This window comes from Hemitrygon akajei, chromosome 2 (assembly GCF_048418815.1).
Source record: "Hemitrygon akajei chromosome 2, sHemAka1.3, whole genome shotgun sequence".
Classification (NCBI taxonomy): domain Eukaryota; kingdom Metazoa; phylum Chordata; class Chondrichthyes; order Myliobatiformes; family Dasyatidae; genus Hemitrygon; species Hemitrygon akajei.
The window spans coordinates 61,762,490-61,777,634 of record NC_133125.1 but is presented as its reverse complement, the minus strand read 5'-3'; the positions used below and the strand labels follow the sequence as shown (position 1 = coordinate 61,777,634).

The following is a 15,145-nucleotide window of genomic DNA, read 5'->3' as shown; positions in this document are numbered from 1 at the left end:
AAAGTTCAAAAGTATGCAAATACACTTGTGTTAAATTTAAATAATTTGAGGCAAAAATAAGTTTGAAAATTCAGAAGCAAAGCAGTTAGGGACATCTCATTAATGAGATCAAGGATTATCTAAACATTAGAATGTAATTGCCTCGATTCATACGCTCTGCTTACAAGTCTACGTATCCTTCAATACTGCAAATTTATTTTTGTTCTTCCATTCCAAAAAATTGATAGCTTAGAGATTTTTAAAAAAAGCGTCTCAATATTATATTCAAATAAAACGTACAAATCTCACTCTTATAATTTAAATGTAACAAGGTTGAAAACTACCTCAAAACAGGGCTTTTTAAAAGTAAACACAAAGTGCACTGCAGATACTGTGGTCAAATCAAGACGTACAAAAAAGCTGGATGAACTCAGCAGGTCGGGCAGCATCCGTTGACAACAGCATCTCAACGGATGCTGCCCGACCTGCTGAGTTCATCCAGCTTTTTTGTAAGTCTTTTTAAAAGTATGTCTTTGGGCATTATTGTTGTATTAAGATTTAAACCACTCTTTCCCACCATATATGAAGCTTTTTAAAAAAAATATATAAAACATCAAAATATCAATATATATTTTAACTGAGGGATTCTCTGGAAATGCTGTGTAGTAAACTTGTATATTTTCTTCAGATGTACCAAACAAGAATGAATGGTTATAAAAGATTTCTAGATTTACCCAATCTGTAAAGTCGCAAGCATTCTGCCAACAAACCAAACAGAATCACTGTTTTTTTTTTAAAAAAGGCAAAGAAATGTTACTTACAAGGTGTCTCTTTTGTTGTCAAAGTCCTAGGAAAGATTCCATTTTATTGTACTAAATTGGAACTCAAGACGTTCTGATCTATTGGTGGATCTGGCAATATAGTAAATCACTTATCATCTAGCAGCCTTGGGACACGGCTAGCGCAATATTAGCAGAGTTTTCCACACCATTGTATATCACTCCCATTGTTATAAAGCAACTTTTATTTCACTCTTTTTGTAATGTTTATTATACACTATTGTGTAATGTGTACTGAACCTGGTGAATTAACAGAGATTGGGAAATAGACCAACACTTCCAACACCAGCTCTACCCAGAGACCTCTCCACGTTCCTAACTCAGTTGCACTCTGAACCCTCAGCTCTAACAGCACAATCACTTGCACTCTGGACCCACAGCTCACATTCCAGGCCAATGAATGAATGAGATGCTAAACCATCAGAACAATCAGGTCCCAGATTAGTTTTACTGTTCTCAATATGAAAAGCACAAGCTTTCTGTTTTTAAAACCACTAATTAATTAATGGTTGCTTAAAGCTACAGAAGATTCTAGATTAAATGGAACATTGGGCAGAGCACTGGGAAATGACATTTAACCCAAACAAATATGAAGAGATTCATTCTGGGAAATCAGATAGAGATAGGGCAGGTAAGTAAAGAAATTGTAGGGAACTAAAGAATGTTGATGAACAGGAAGGCCTTGAGATTCAAATTCATAGTTCTCTGAAAGCGGCTGAAGGTGGCATACACCATGCTTGCATTCTTAAACAAAGACACAGAACATAACAGTACAGCCTTCTGGCCCATGATGTGCTGACCTTTTAACCTATTCCAAAATCAATCTATCGCTTCTTTCCGACATGGCTCTCCCTCCTGCTTAGCACTACACACAGAATATAAAAGTTGGACGTCACATTGCAACTTTACAATACAATGGTTATGCTGCTCTTGGGGAGTATTATGTGGACCATACTGCAAGATTAGAGATGAGCTTTATTTCTCACAAGTGCATCCAAAACATAGAGAAATGCATCGTTTACGTCAATGATCAACACACTCTGAAGATAGTGCAACTGTTGCCATGTTCATGACACCAAACTACATGCCCACATCTAATTAACCCAGAGCACCCAGTGGAATCCCACACAGTCACAGAGAGAACGTACAAACTCATTATGGACAGCAGCGGGAATAGAAACCCGACTGCTGGCACTGTAAAGCATTACACTAACCACTACATTACCATGCAAAGAAAATTCACTATGACCACTTAGCTTGTGGAGAGAGACTGGATATGTTGGACCTACTATATTTACCCTGGACCTAACACATCCAAGATTTGAAGGGACACCTTTTCATTTTACACAAAATGATTGATACCAATAATACTGAGGAACTGGAATCAAATACTATCACTTTATTTAAGAACCATTTAGACATGCTTGATTTGGCAGGCAGAAGGCAGGAACCCAAAGCAAGCACTTAGAAGTAGTGCAGATGAGAAAAAAGATCTCTTTCTGTGCTGTACAACTCTGATTAAGGCCCCTACACCCAAATAATAAATTGGCAAGTTTTTATTAAAAGAATGTTTGAGATACTCAATTACAAATATTTTATAATGTCAACTATGTATTTTAAGTATGGATATTATGCACCATAAATTAGGCCATCTCACATCTGTCCACACAACAGGCCTGATCTTGAGGTCACAGGTGGTATTGAAGATGAGCAGTGGGGATAGAGAAATAAAAACCAGCTCAGCGGGGAAGGGCATGACACAATATTGAATACACTCATGGTATTTATTACCATTAGCACTTGTGTAAATTATGTTTTTAAAAAGACACTAATAGAAATCTCAAAGAAATATACAAACTTTAAAAAAAAATACATTCAACTCTTACTGGATATGAAAAGGAGAAAAGTGCCCTTTAAAGCAGTAATTTACACTAAAATTATATTTACAAACTGATCACAGACCTATAAAAGCTATTCCAATAAACAAGTCCAAAAAAACTATTCCAATAAACATTAAGCTGAAATGATTGACTGATAGCAGTGCATATTTCCCAGTTAGATACTCATGAATTACAGTGGTGACATAAAAAAACCTATTATTAAGTCTGCAATTCAGGATTATGCACAGGTTTTAATTCTTCTCTCCCCCTCCCCCGCCCAAAACATGGTAGGATAGTAGATGGACAAGAAAGTAGTAGCTTGAGGAGCAAAAAAAAAGTTAACCAAATCTGGAAAAATCATTCAAAATTCTCTTTTGGAATAATGAGGCTGGTATTATAATACCCACTCACTGTGCACACATGGGTCCAATGTTCTAACTGCTTTAAAACTTCTTGCTGGAGATCCTCATTGAACATTTTTCTGTACAACTGTGGCAGTTTTGAGAACCAAATTCCATTGGTATATTTGCATAAGATTTCCTTCAGTCGAGACTGCACCAACTCACTATTGTAGTTTGACTGAAGAGCAGATGAATCATATTTTTGCGTATCCACGGTATTGCTCCAAACAGCTACAAATTTGAAAAAGAGAGTTTATCAAAACCAAAAATCACAAGACCAATGATAAGGGTCTTTATAATTAATAGTCTTATTGAATATTAATTATGTTGAACTACTGGAACTTACTATTTTTCTGGTTGGGCAAAGAGCAGATCTTGATTACTAGTCTATACTAAGAAGCCCCAATTCTGCAGGGATCAAGTAATAACTTGAGCAATTGTAACTGTGGCTTTACACATGCTGCTTTATTGGTCAACTTCTTAAAACTGTAGAACTTGACACAAAGTGTAGATCTGAAGAAATTGCCAAAATCTACTGATCCAAACATAAACTATAAGGTTCAATGTATGTAGCATCAATTCAATGAACCTTTCAAATCTCAACCTCATTTTCATTCAGAAAGTGCAAAAGGTTTGGCTTTAATGTAAATTACTAATCACATCATTATACATTAATGTTAAGGGCATGATAACATAAGAACATAAGAGATAGGAGCAGGAGTAGGCCAATCGGCCCCTCAAGCCTGCTCCGCCATTCAACAAGATCATGGCTGATCCAATCTTAACTCTAGTTTTCACCGAATCCCACAAGGCAACAGTGCCAACCAACAGGGCACCATGCTGCCCATTTTATTTTATTATTCATCCCGCCCAAACCCATGTTATCACCCGGGGGAAAAAAACCGAGTTGCCAATTGAGGAGAAAAAATCTGGAAAATTCCTCTCCGACCCATCCAGGCTATCGAAAACTGGTCCAGGAGATCACATGGCTGATCTAAACCTAGCCTCATGTCCACTTACCTGCTCGCTCACCATATCCCCTAATGCCATTTTTATCCAGGAAAATGTCTATCTCCGTTTTGAATTTATTGAGTGTAGTAGCTTCCACAGCAATCTGGGGCAGTAAATTCCACAGCCCCACTACCCTCTGAGTGAAGAAATTTCTCCGCATCTCAGTCCTGGAACGGCATCCCCTTATTTTAAGATTATGCCCCCTAGTCCTAGTTTCACCCATCATTGGGAACATTCTCCCCGCATCCACCCGATCAAGCCCCTTCACAATCTTGTATGTTTCAATAAGATCGCCTCTCATTCTTCGGAACTCCAATGAGTAGAGTCCCAATCTACTCAACCTCTCATCATACATCAACCCACCCATCCCCGGAATTAACCTAGTGAACCTTCTCTGCACTGCCTCGAGAGCCAGTATGTCCTTTCTTAAATATGGACACCAGAACTGCACGCAGTACTCCAGGTGTGGTCTCACCAATACCCGGTACAACTGCAGTAAGACCTCCCTGTTCTTATACTCCATCCCCCTAGCAATAAAAGCCAGCATTCCATTGGCCTTCTTGACCACCTGCTGCACTTGCATACTAACTTTTTGTGTTTCCTGCACCAGGACCCCCAGATCCCTTTGCACAGAAGCACTTTCCAGTTTCTCTCCATTTAGATAATAACTTGCTCTATTATTTTTCCTGCCAAAGTGCAAGACCTCACACTTGTCAGTATTATATTTCATCTGCCAAATGTCTGCCCAATCACTCAGCGTATCTATGTCCCCCTGCAGGGTTTCAATGTCCTCCGCACTCATTACACTCCCTCCCATCTTTGTGTCATCAGCAAACTTCGATACGTTGCACTTAGTCCCTTTCTCCAAATCATTAATATAGATTGTAAAGAGTTGGGGTCCCAACACCGACCCCTGCGGAACACCACTAGTCACCAACTGCCAGTCTGAGAATAAACCATTTATCCCAACTCTCTGTTTTCTGTTAGAAAGCCAATCCTCCACCCATGCCAGAATATTATCCCCAATCCCATGATTTTTTACTTTAAGTAATAATCTTTGGTGTGGCACCTTGTCAAATGCCTTTTGGAAGTCCAAATACACCACATCCACTGGTTCCCCTTTATCTACCCTATATGTTATGTCCTCAAAGAACTCCAACAAATTTGTCAAACATGACTTCCCTTTTGTAAAGCCATGCTGACTTTGTCCTATTAAGCTATGTTTATCCAAATGCCCTGTTGCTGTTTCCTTAATTATCGATTCCAACATTTTGCCAACCACAGATGTTAGGCTAACTGGCCTATAATTCCCAGCCTTCTGTCTATTGCCCTTTTTAAATAAAGGAGTTACATTAGCATTTTTCCAATCTGCCGGGACCATTGCCGAGTCCAGCGAGTTTTGAAAAATTATCACTAATGCATCCACAATCCCGACCGCCACTTCCCTTAAGACCCTAGGATGCAAGCCATCCGGTCCAGGGGATTTATCCACCTTCAGTCCCATTAATTTATCAAGTACCATTTCCTTGGTGATTTGAATCGTAGTTAGCTTCTCTCCCCCTAGAGCCCCCTGTTTATCCAGTGTTGGGATATTTTGAATGTTCTCTACTGTAAAAACTGATACAAAATATTTGTTCAGCGTTTCCGCCATCTCCATGTCCCCTACCATTAATTTCCCGGTCTCATCTTCTAGGGGACCAACATTTACTTTAGCCACCCTTTTTCTTTTTATGTAACTATAAAAACTCTTACTATCTGCTTTTATGTTTTTTGCCAATTTACTTTCATAATCTATCTTCCCCTTCTTAATCAATCTTTTTGTTATTTGCTGCTGATCTTTAAAAGCTTCTCGATCTTCAATCTTCCCACTAGATTAAGCTACCTTATATAACCTTCTTTTTAGTCGTATACTTTGCTTTATTTCTTTACTTAGCCACGGATAACTATTTTTTCTTTTACACCCTTTTTTCTTCAGTGGAATATATTTTTCTTGATAGTTGTAAAATAACTCCTTAAATATATATCGCTGATCAAGTACCAATCTACCCTTTAATCTATTTTCCCAATCCACCTTAAGCAATTCCGCTCTCATACCATCATAGTCTCCTTTATTTAAGCTCAGTACGCTTGTTTGAGATCCAACCCTCTCATCCTCTAATTCAGGGGTCGGCAACCCGCGGCTCCGGAGCCGCATGCGGCTCTTTCATCTCTGTGCTGCGGCTCCCTGTGGCTTTGGAAAATAAATGACGAGTATTTAATTAAAATGTATTTTATGTTAGTTTGTTAGTTTTTGAAATGTAATTCTAAATTTGAAGATTATGGTGATCTTGTACAATCTAAATAAAATGTGTTTTTTGTCGCTATTAATATACGTCACCACTGCCGATGCCTGACACCCGCCAGTGCGCGATTTCTTTAATTTTTCGATCCAAGGTAGGCTAACTATGGAGAATTCTAAAAAAAGAAAAGTGACTGAAGAAAACAGAACGTTTAATGATACGTGGGCAGATTCATTTGCTTTCACTGCTGACGAGACTGGTTTACCGGTATGCTTAATATGCAATGAGAAACTAGCAAACAACAAACAGTCAAATGTCGCAAGACATTTCCAGAATAAACACGCAGCCTTTGCTCAAAAATATCCGGATGGAGATGAGAGAAAAAAAGCCGTTTCGGAACTGATGCGGAAGGTTGATCTGAGCAAAAATCATTTCAAGAAGTGGATGAAGTCTGGAAAATCAACTACATATGCTAGTTTTGTTGCTGCTCAGGAAATAGTCAGGCACGGGAAGCAGTTTACAGATGGTGAATATATAAAAGAATCTTTCATTAAGATTTCAGAACATCTATTCACGGACTTTAAAAACAAGAGTGAAATTGTGCAGAAAATCAGGGATATGCCCCTCTCTGCAAAGACTGTCAAAGACAGAACCATAAAAATGGCAGAAGACATCACAAGACAGCAAATTAAAGACATCAATTCAGCTGTGGCCTACTTGATTGCCTGTGACGAGTCTAAAGACAAAGGTGATATTGAACAAATAGCGCTGTTCTGCCGGTATGTAAACTCTGCTGGGCCACAGGAAGAAATGATTGAGTTGATACCTCTAAAAGGCCAAACACGGGGGGAGGACATCTGTGAGGCTGTCTTGAATTGTTTAAGAGCCAGAGGAATAAAGACCACCCACCTGGTGTCAGTAGCTACTGATGGGGCACCAAGTATGACAGGAGCGCACAAGGGCTTTGTGGCTTCACTGCAAAAGTCGCTGGACAGAAAGCTGCTGACTTTTCACTGCATCTTGCACCAAGAGGCACTGTGCGCTCAAACATTTCCTCCAGAATGCACAGAAGTAATGGATGTTGTCATTCAGATTGTCAATAAAATAATGGCAAAAAGTTTAAATCACCGTCAATTCCGTTTGTTACTGGACGAGCTGGAAAGCGCATATTCTGATCTCCTGCTACACAACAAAGTCCGGTGGCTGTCCAGAGGGGAGGTGCTGAAACGCTTTGTCGCGTAACTGGAAGAAGTGAAAACTTTCCTGGGCAGCAAAGGGCTCACCTTTCCTGAGCTGGAACAGCCAGAGTGGCTGGAAAAGCTACACTTCATGGTAGACATGACAGCGCACCTGAACACGCTGAACATAGCTCTTCAGGGGAAAGGACGCACAGCCCTGCACATGTTGGATGATGTTTTGGCATTCGAGCGCAAGTTGACAGTGCTTGCCAGAGATTTACAGAAAGGCACATTGTCTCACTTCCCCAATTTGAGAGAGTTCAAACAAGCTCACGACATGATAAATTCGGAGTATTTACATTCTGCAATCATCGCAATGCAAACATCGTTTGGGAAACGCTTCTCTGAGTTCAGAGAGGAAAAAAAACACATTATCCTTCCCGGTCACTCCCCTAAGCATCGATCCATCCCTACTGAATACAACTGCATTGGCAGGTGTGAGTCAACCTGCTCTTGAGATGGAACTGGCCGACATAGCCGACAAAGACATATGGGTGTCCAAGTTTAGACGCTTGACAGCAGACCTTGAAGATGTTGCCCGTCAGAAGGCCGTTCTTGCTGAGAATCACAAATGGAGTGATATTGAAAACCTCTCCAAACCGGACAAACTTGTGTTCGAAACATGGAATGCTATCCCCGACATTTATGTAAACATTAAAAAGTATGCGCTTGGAGTCCTGTCGATCTTTGGATCCACATATGTATGTGAGCAGGTGTTCTCCAACATGAACTTTATTAGAAACAAACATCGCGCACGCCTCACAGATGACAGCTTGCGATCCTGTGTAAAGATGAAGGTGACGTCATACAGCCCTGATGTGCAGACGCTGTGCGCTGAGGTCCAGGAGCAGAAATCCCATTAACCAAGTATGATAAATATTTTAATTGCCTATTATTTTACGTTTATTCATATTTTTTCATTGTTCAGTGAAATAGTCCTTTTATTTTTCAGGTTGACAGCTGGCTGACGTTATTTTTGGTTTGCTGCTGGCGGACAATTTAAGTTCGGCGTTTTTCATAAATACAAGAAGGACTCAAATAGACATTGAGTATTTTACTTAAAAGTAACCTTCAACCCAACGTCTTTTTTTCGGAGTTCAAAATGTTTTTGTTGCATGCAGAAATGTAATTTCGTTTTCTCTGCAGGAGTTCATCGATTTCATAAATGCAACACATTATAGTTTGTTTATACATAGCATAAAGGCAAAAAAAAAACGTTGTATGCAGTGTTATTTCATTTTAAATGTCAAACGGGTTTTGTGGCTCCCAGTGTTTTCTTTTCTGTGGGAAACGGGTCCAAATGGCTCTTTCAGTGGTAAAGGTTGCCGACCCCTGCTCTAATTGAATATGGAATTCGACCATGTTATGGTCACTCATTCCAAGGGGATCCTTTACTAGGACATTTTTTATTAGTCCTGTCTCATTACACAGGACCAGATCTAAGACTGCTTGCCCTCTTGTCGGCTCAGTAACGTATTGTTCAAGGAACCCATCCCGAATACACTCAATAAACTCTTCTTCAAGGCTGTCGTGTCCGACTTGATTAGTCCAGTCAATATGAAAGTTAAAATCCCCCATAATTATAGCTGTTCCCTTATTACAAGCCCCAACTATTTCCTGATTTATGCTCCGACCAACTGAGTTACAGCTGTTTGGAGGCCTATAGACTACTCCCACCACTGCTTTTTTCCCTTTACTATTTCTTATTTCTACCCAAATTGTTTCGTTATCCTGATCCTTTGAGCCAATATCATTTCGCTTTATTGCATTGATTTCTTGCTTTATTAACATAGCCACCCCACCTCCTTTTCCTTCTTGCCTGTCTCTCCTAATTGTCGAATACCCTTGTATGTTTAATTCCCAATCCTGGTCACCCTGCAGCCATGTTTCCGTAATTGCCACAATATCATAACCATACATAATTATTTGTACCGTGAACTCATCAATTTTATTCCTAATACTACGTGCATTCAAATAAAGGACTTTCAAATATGTTTGACACTTATTTCCTACCTTTTCCTTTTGTACAACTTTACGCTTATCTCCGTACATTCTTTCCCCTCCTGACACACTGTCTTTTTATTCCTCCACTTTTACCTACATCCATTACCTTCTCCATTGTCTTTTTAATTATTTGCTCTCTAGAATCCTCCCCCCCACTAGTTAGTTTAAAGACCTCCCTGCAGCCCTAGTTATATGATTCGCCAGGACACTAACCCCAGCCCGGTTCATGATTGCCACCCCACTAACCAAAAATATTATGATTACAATGAAATGAGAAAATAGTCACACAAGAGAGTTAAAGGATTAATGTTGAACCCAAGGAAAAATTAGGAGCAACCAAATGCTTAATCAAGCAGCAGAATTTTAAGTAGAATCTAAAGGACCTCTAAGCAAGTGGAAAGGGTAGAGCATATTCTATGCTTGGAGCCTAGATGTAGATGTATGTAGACAGACAGGCAGATGTAAATGATGCAAACTGAGGGACAAGCAGACAGAGATGTTGGTGCTTCAAGCTGAGAAAGAACCACAATCCAGTTCTAATGCTGCTGTACTGTTGCCTTTTCTCAATGAGACTTTTAGTAGATGATAGGTCCAAATGGTGCCTTGAAAAACAGAAAGAGTTAACTCCCCGCCACTTTACCCATTCTCTTGGACAGTATTTATTCTCTTGGACAGGTCTGACACAGTGGTCAGCAGCACAGGGGCGCCGCAGGGAACCGTACTCTCTCCGGTCCTGTTCACCCTGTACACATCAGACTTCCAATATAACTCAGAGTCCTGCCATGTGCAGAAGTTCGCTGATGACACGGCCATAGTGGGGTGTGTCAGGAATGGACAGGAGGAGGAGTATAGGAAACTGATACAGGACTTTGTGATATGGTGCAACTCAAACTACCTGCGTCTCAATATCACCAAGACCAAGGAGATGGTGGTGGACTTTAGGAGATCTAGGCCTCATATGGAGCCAGTGATCATTAATGGAGAACGTGTGGAGCAGGTTAAGACCTACAAGTATCTGGGAGTACAGTTAGACGAGAAGCTTGACTGGACTGCCAACACAGATGCCTTGTGCAGGAAGGCACAGAGTCGAATGTACTTCCTAAGAAGGTTGGCGTCATTCAATGTCTATAGTGAGATGCTGAAGATGTTCTATTGGTCAGTTGTGGAGAGCGCCCTCTTCTTTGTGGTGGCGTGTTGGGGAGGAAGCATTAAGAAGAGGGACGCCTCACGTCTTAATAAGCTGGTAAGGAAGGCGGGCTCTGTCGTGGGCAAAGTACTGGAGAGTTTAACATCGGTTGCTGAGCGAAGGGCGCTGAGTAGGCTATGGTCAATTATGGATAACTCTGAACATCCTCTACATAGCACCATCCAGAGACAGAGAAGCAGTTTCAGTGACAGGTTACTATCGATGCAATGCTCCTCAGACAGGATGAAGAGGTCAATACTCCCCAATGCCATTAGGCTTTACAATTCTACCGCCAGGACTTAAGAACTTTTTAAAAGCTATTATTAATGCTTTTTGAGACGGTGATTTAGATGCATATCATATTTTTTTACTGAGTTAAGTATTGTATGTAATTAGTTTTGCTACAACAAGTGTATGGGACATTGGGAAAAAAAGTTGAATTTCCCCATGGGGATGAATAAAGTATCTATCTATCTTATCTTACTGAACATTCCTCAAACTGGACATTCAAACTGTTGTTCGTAGCAGAAAGCTATGCACAAATTGGCTGCCATACTTCTTATGGTAGTTTTAAAATTTGAAAACTTCATTGGCTTTCAAGTGAATTAGCACACCATGAAGTCTGTGAAAGACTTCATATAAAGCAGGAGTTCCCAACCTTTTGTTTATGCCATGGACCAATACCATTAAGCAAGGGAGTCTGAGGGAACCCAGATTGGGAACCTGATATAAAGTGTAATGTTCTCCAAAAGATTAGTGACATTTAGTCAAGACTTAATGGATTAAAATGAGGATTTTGGAAAAATTTATTTAGCATGGAAGACAGAAAACCTGGTACAATATTCAAATGAGTCTGGAAAGGCCAGGCATTGGTTATGATTAATGAATCGAACTAGACTGTCTTTTTTATTGTTATATTAACACATCTAATATCCCATTCATATCAACAATACTTGTACCTTACAGCAGGTGTGCAGATACAGCAGTATCATTCATTTTTTTCTGTTTAATTTCACAAGTACAAGACAGAAGATCTGCAAAGTTGAAGGTGGAATTTAAACAATGATGCTTAAAGGCCACCTGCTTAGCATTTGACAAAAGAAAGCAGAATGTGACCAAAAAACATACACAAAATAATGAAAAATGTTCTTAAATTTCCATGAAAATGACTTCATCTGAAAAATCTGGGCAAGGAATTAAGCAGAATATAAAAGTAGTTGAAAGAAACAAGGAACATTGAGTGCAGTTAAAACAAACATTAGGAAAAAATATATAAGACAAGGCCACTGAAAGACTTGGAAATACACTGATACCACAGCCATCGACAAACTCTAAATGTGATGATTCTTGGGTACGTTCACTTTCTAAGGTACTTATTCTGACTCCACAATTGACAAAGATATTCATCATTATATATTAAGAATGCTGGGAACTCTATTATGATGACTAAGTCAATTTAATATCCTATGTGAGTTTCAACAAAAATATGGCTGACATCAGGTTATGCTCGAGTAGAACTTGACTGTCTGACGACCTTGTTTCAGGAACAGATTCCATTGGGCAGTGAGAGAATTCAATAATCATGATATGCAGTCAACTGAGTGTCAAAGCTAATGGTTTTGGTCCTCCTGAAGTGTGAATGAAGGAAATAGGTGTGCAAGATGATCGTGTGGATAGCCAGAGGCTTTTTCCCAGGGCTGAAATGGCTAACATGAAGAGGCATAGTTTTAAGGTGATTTAAATAGGTACCGAGGGGATGTCAGGGGCAAGTTCTTCCCACACAGAGAATGGTGGGTGTGTGGAATGCACTGCCGCCAGCGGTAGTGGAAGCAGATACAATAGGGTCGTTTAAGAATCTCTTAAGATCGGTACATGGAGCTTAGAAAAATAGAGGGCTATGCACTAGGGAAATTCTAAGCAGTTTCTAGAGTAGGTTACATGGTCAGCACAACATTATGGGCCAAAAGGCCTGTAATGTGCTGTAAATTTCTATGTTCTATGAAATAAAAACTGACAGGCATTCCCACTGAGATGGTAAGTGCAAGAAGGGAAAAGGGCTTAAGAAAAGTGAAGACACAGATGATCTTGGTTGAAAAAAATATAAATCCCAATTCCATGACTTCGGAGGTTCACTTCCAGGTCTTCAAAGTACTGATCCACAAGGTAATCTACTTGTCATGGCCGCCAACCCAAGAAAGAACCATTTATTCTAACTCTTTTCTATTAACTAAATCAATCTACATCAATTCCATATACTCAAACCTTAGTTATCCACTACGTAACTGTATTCTAAGCATTCAGAAATTCCAAACACCAACTTACATTGATTCTTCCTACTGGATCCATCAAGACTCCAAACATTTTAATTGAATACATGTTTCCTTTCATATATCCATGTTGACTCCGCTCATTGATGTTACTAGTTTTGTAATCATCTCAATATTATTTATATTATAGACTTCAGCTACCAGACTAATACAGTAAATGAGTAGCTTTCCCTTCCAAATAATTGTTACTTCTGATATGTAAAAATTAAAAAGCTCTGAATCTCAGAATCAACTCCACAGCTCTCTCAAAAGTCTGGAATGAAGCTCATCAGGTCCTTAGGATCTATCAGCTTTGGCTTGGAGTTCCACATGAGTACTCTTTTAATAATACTAAATTTTTTTATTACTTCCTCAGTAGGAGAACCTTCATTGTTCATTATTTTTAGGAGGCTGTGTTCAAGAAGACATGAGTATTTACTTCCAAATATCAATTGTAAAAACACCACATTTAATCAACAAAGGAGGCATTCACAACAACATCCTGAATACGGTTTACCAAAACATCAGCACTTACGCGGTTGAAATATGAGCTACACATTTCTTTAACACTGAATTAACTTGGGCAAACTTCCCAAACATTGCTGATAACAATTTTACAGCTATTTACAAACAAAAGCTGAGGACTATGCAGTGCTAATCTATGGAAATTCCTTGTTGAACTGAAGCCTCTCAACTCAAATTTAACAAGATACTCTGAAACCTTTCATCCAGTGTTTGGTCACCATGGACAATATCCTCTTATGCTAGTTTTATCTAATTTTCTTTAATTTGCAAGCTTTGATACATCACTGAAGAGTTACAGAGAATAGGAACATCCCATGCATCAAGCTTGAGGCCTTGTCACTCAGGAACTTGTGCTATTAATTTTGTGACTATGTGCTATCATAACTAAGTGCTAAGTGCTATGATTTGTACCTTAGCCCCAGAGGAACACCATTTCATTTAGCTGTATATGTGTATGGTTGAATGATAATTAAACTTAAACTTTAGCCCAACTTGCTCATACTGAGCAAGTTGCCTTGTAGCATTTGGCTCAGATACCTCTAAATCTTTCTGAGCCACATTTTTGTCCAAATGTCTTTAAAATCCTGTGTCTATACCTGCCCAATATAGGATTTCATATCTCTTATCATTACCTTGTATAGAAAAAGATGTCCCTCAGGTCCCCTTTATAAATTTTTCCCTTCCTACCCCTCTAGATTTTTACTCTGCTACTCTGGGAAAAAGACCATCTAGCCTTTCTATGCCTTCATTTTGTAACCTCTAAAAGGTCATCTCTCAGCCTCCTTCACTCTTGGCAAAACAAGTGCCAAGCTGTTATCTGCTCTTTAACGCTCAAGCACTCCAGTCCTGGTAACATCCTTGTGAGCCTTTTCAGCACCATTTCCAGCTTCATCACATCCTTCCTATGGCTAGGCAACCAGAACTGCACAAGTTATATAACTGCACAAGAAGAGCTTTAAAAAATACCAAGGCACTTCAGAGTTAATTTAATAGTTGAAATTGCTAACAGTGAATTTTTACCAATAATTTAGAGCCGCAAACGGGTGCCACTGTAGCTCAGCAGTTAGCATGACACTATCACATCTCGGGGCTTTGGAGTTCAGAGTTCAATTCCAACGCTGCCTGTAAGGAGCCTGTAGGTGCTCCTCGTGGAATGCGTGGGTTTTCTCCAGATGTTCTGGTTTCCTCCCACAGTCCAAAGACATTCCGGTTAGTAGGTTAATTGGTTACTGTAAATTGCCCCACGATTAGGTTGGGTTTGTCAGGGTTGCCTGCGGCACAGCTCAAAGGGCCAGAAGTGCCCATTCTGCACTGTTCTCCAAATTGAAAAAAAAACACACAAAATAATGAATTCAGCAGCACACATTGCATTCCTAGCATGGCGGCTAGGAAACTTAAATTCAATCCATTAAGGAATAAGGAATTAAATTAGCTACAATGATGGTATCATAAAGCCTTCACACTGGTGCAAAACCCATTTATTTTAATGTTCCTGAG

The 15,145-nt window shown here is 39.5% G+C and overlaps 1 protein-coding gene across 4 annotated transcripts in view; it reads right to left on the bottom strand.

The window, feature by feature from the left end:
- LOC140742078 (tudor domain-containing protein 7-like) overlaps positions 1-15,145 on the bottom strand; it is a 157,506-nt gene that overhangs the window by 72,563 nt on the left and 69,798 nt on the right. For all 4 annotated transcript variants that reach the window (XM_073072902.1, XM_073072915.1, XM_073072910.1 and 1 more), the window contains exon 6: positions 3,110-3,330. In XM_073072902.1, coding sequence (XP_072929003.1) covers positions 3,110-3,330 — 221 coding nt within the window. The remainder of the gene's footprint in view (positions 1-3,109; positions 3,331-15,145) is intronic.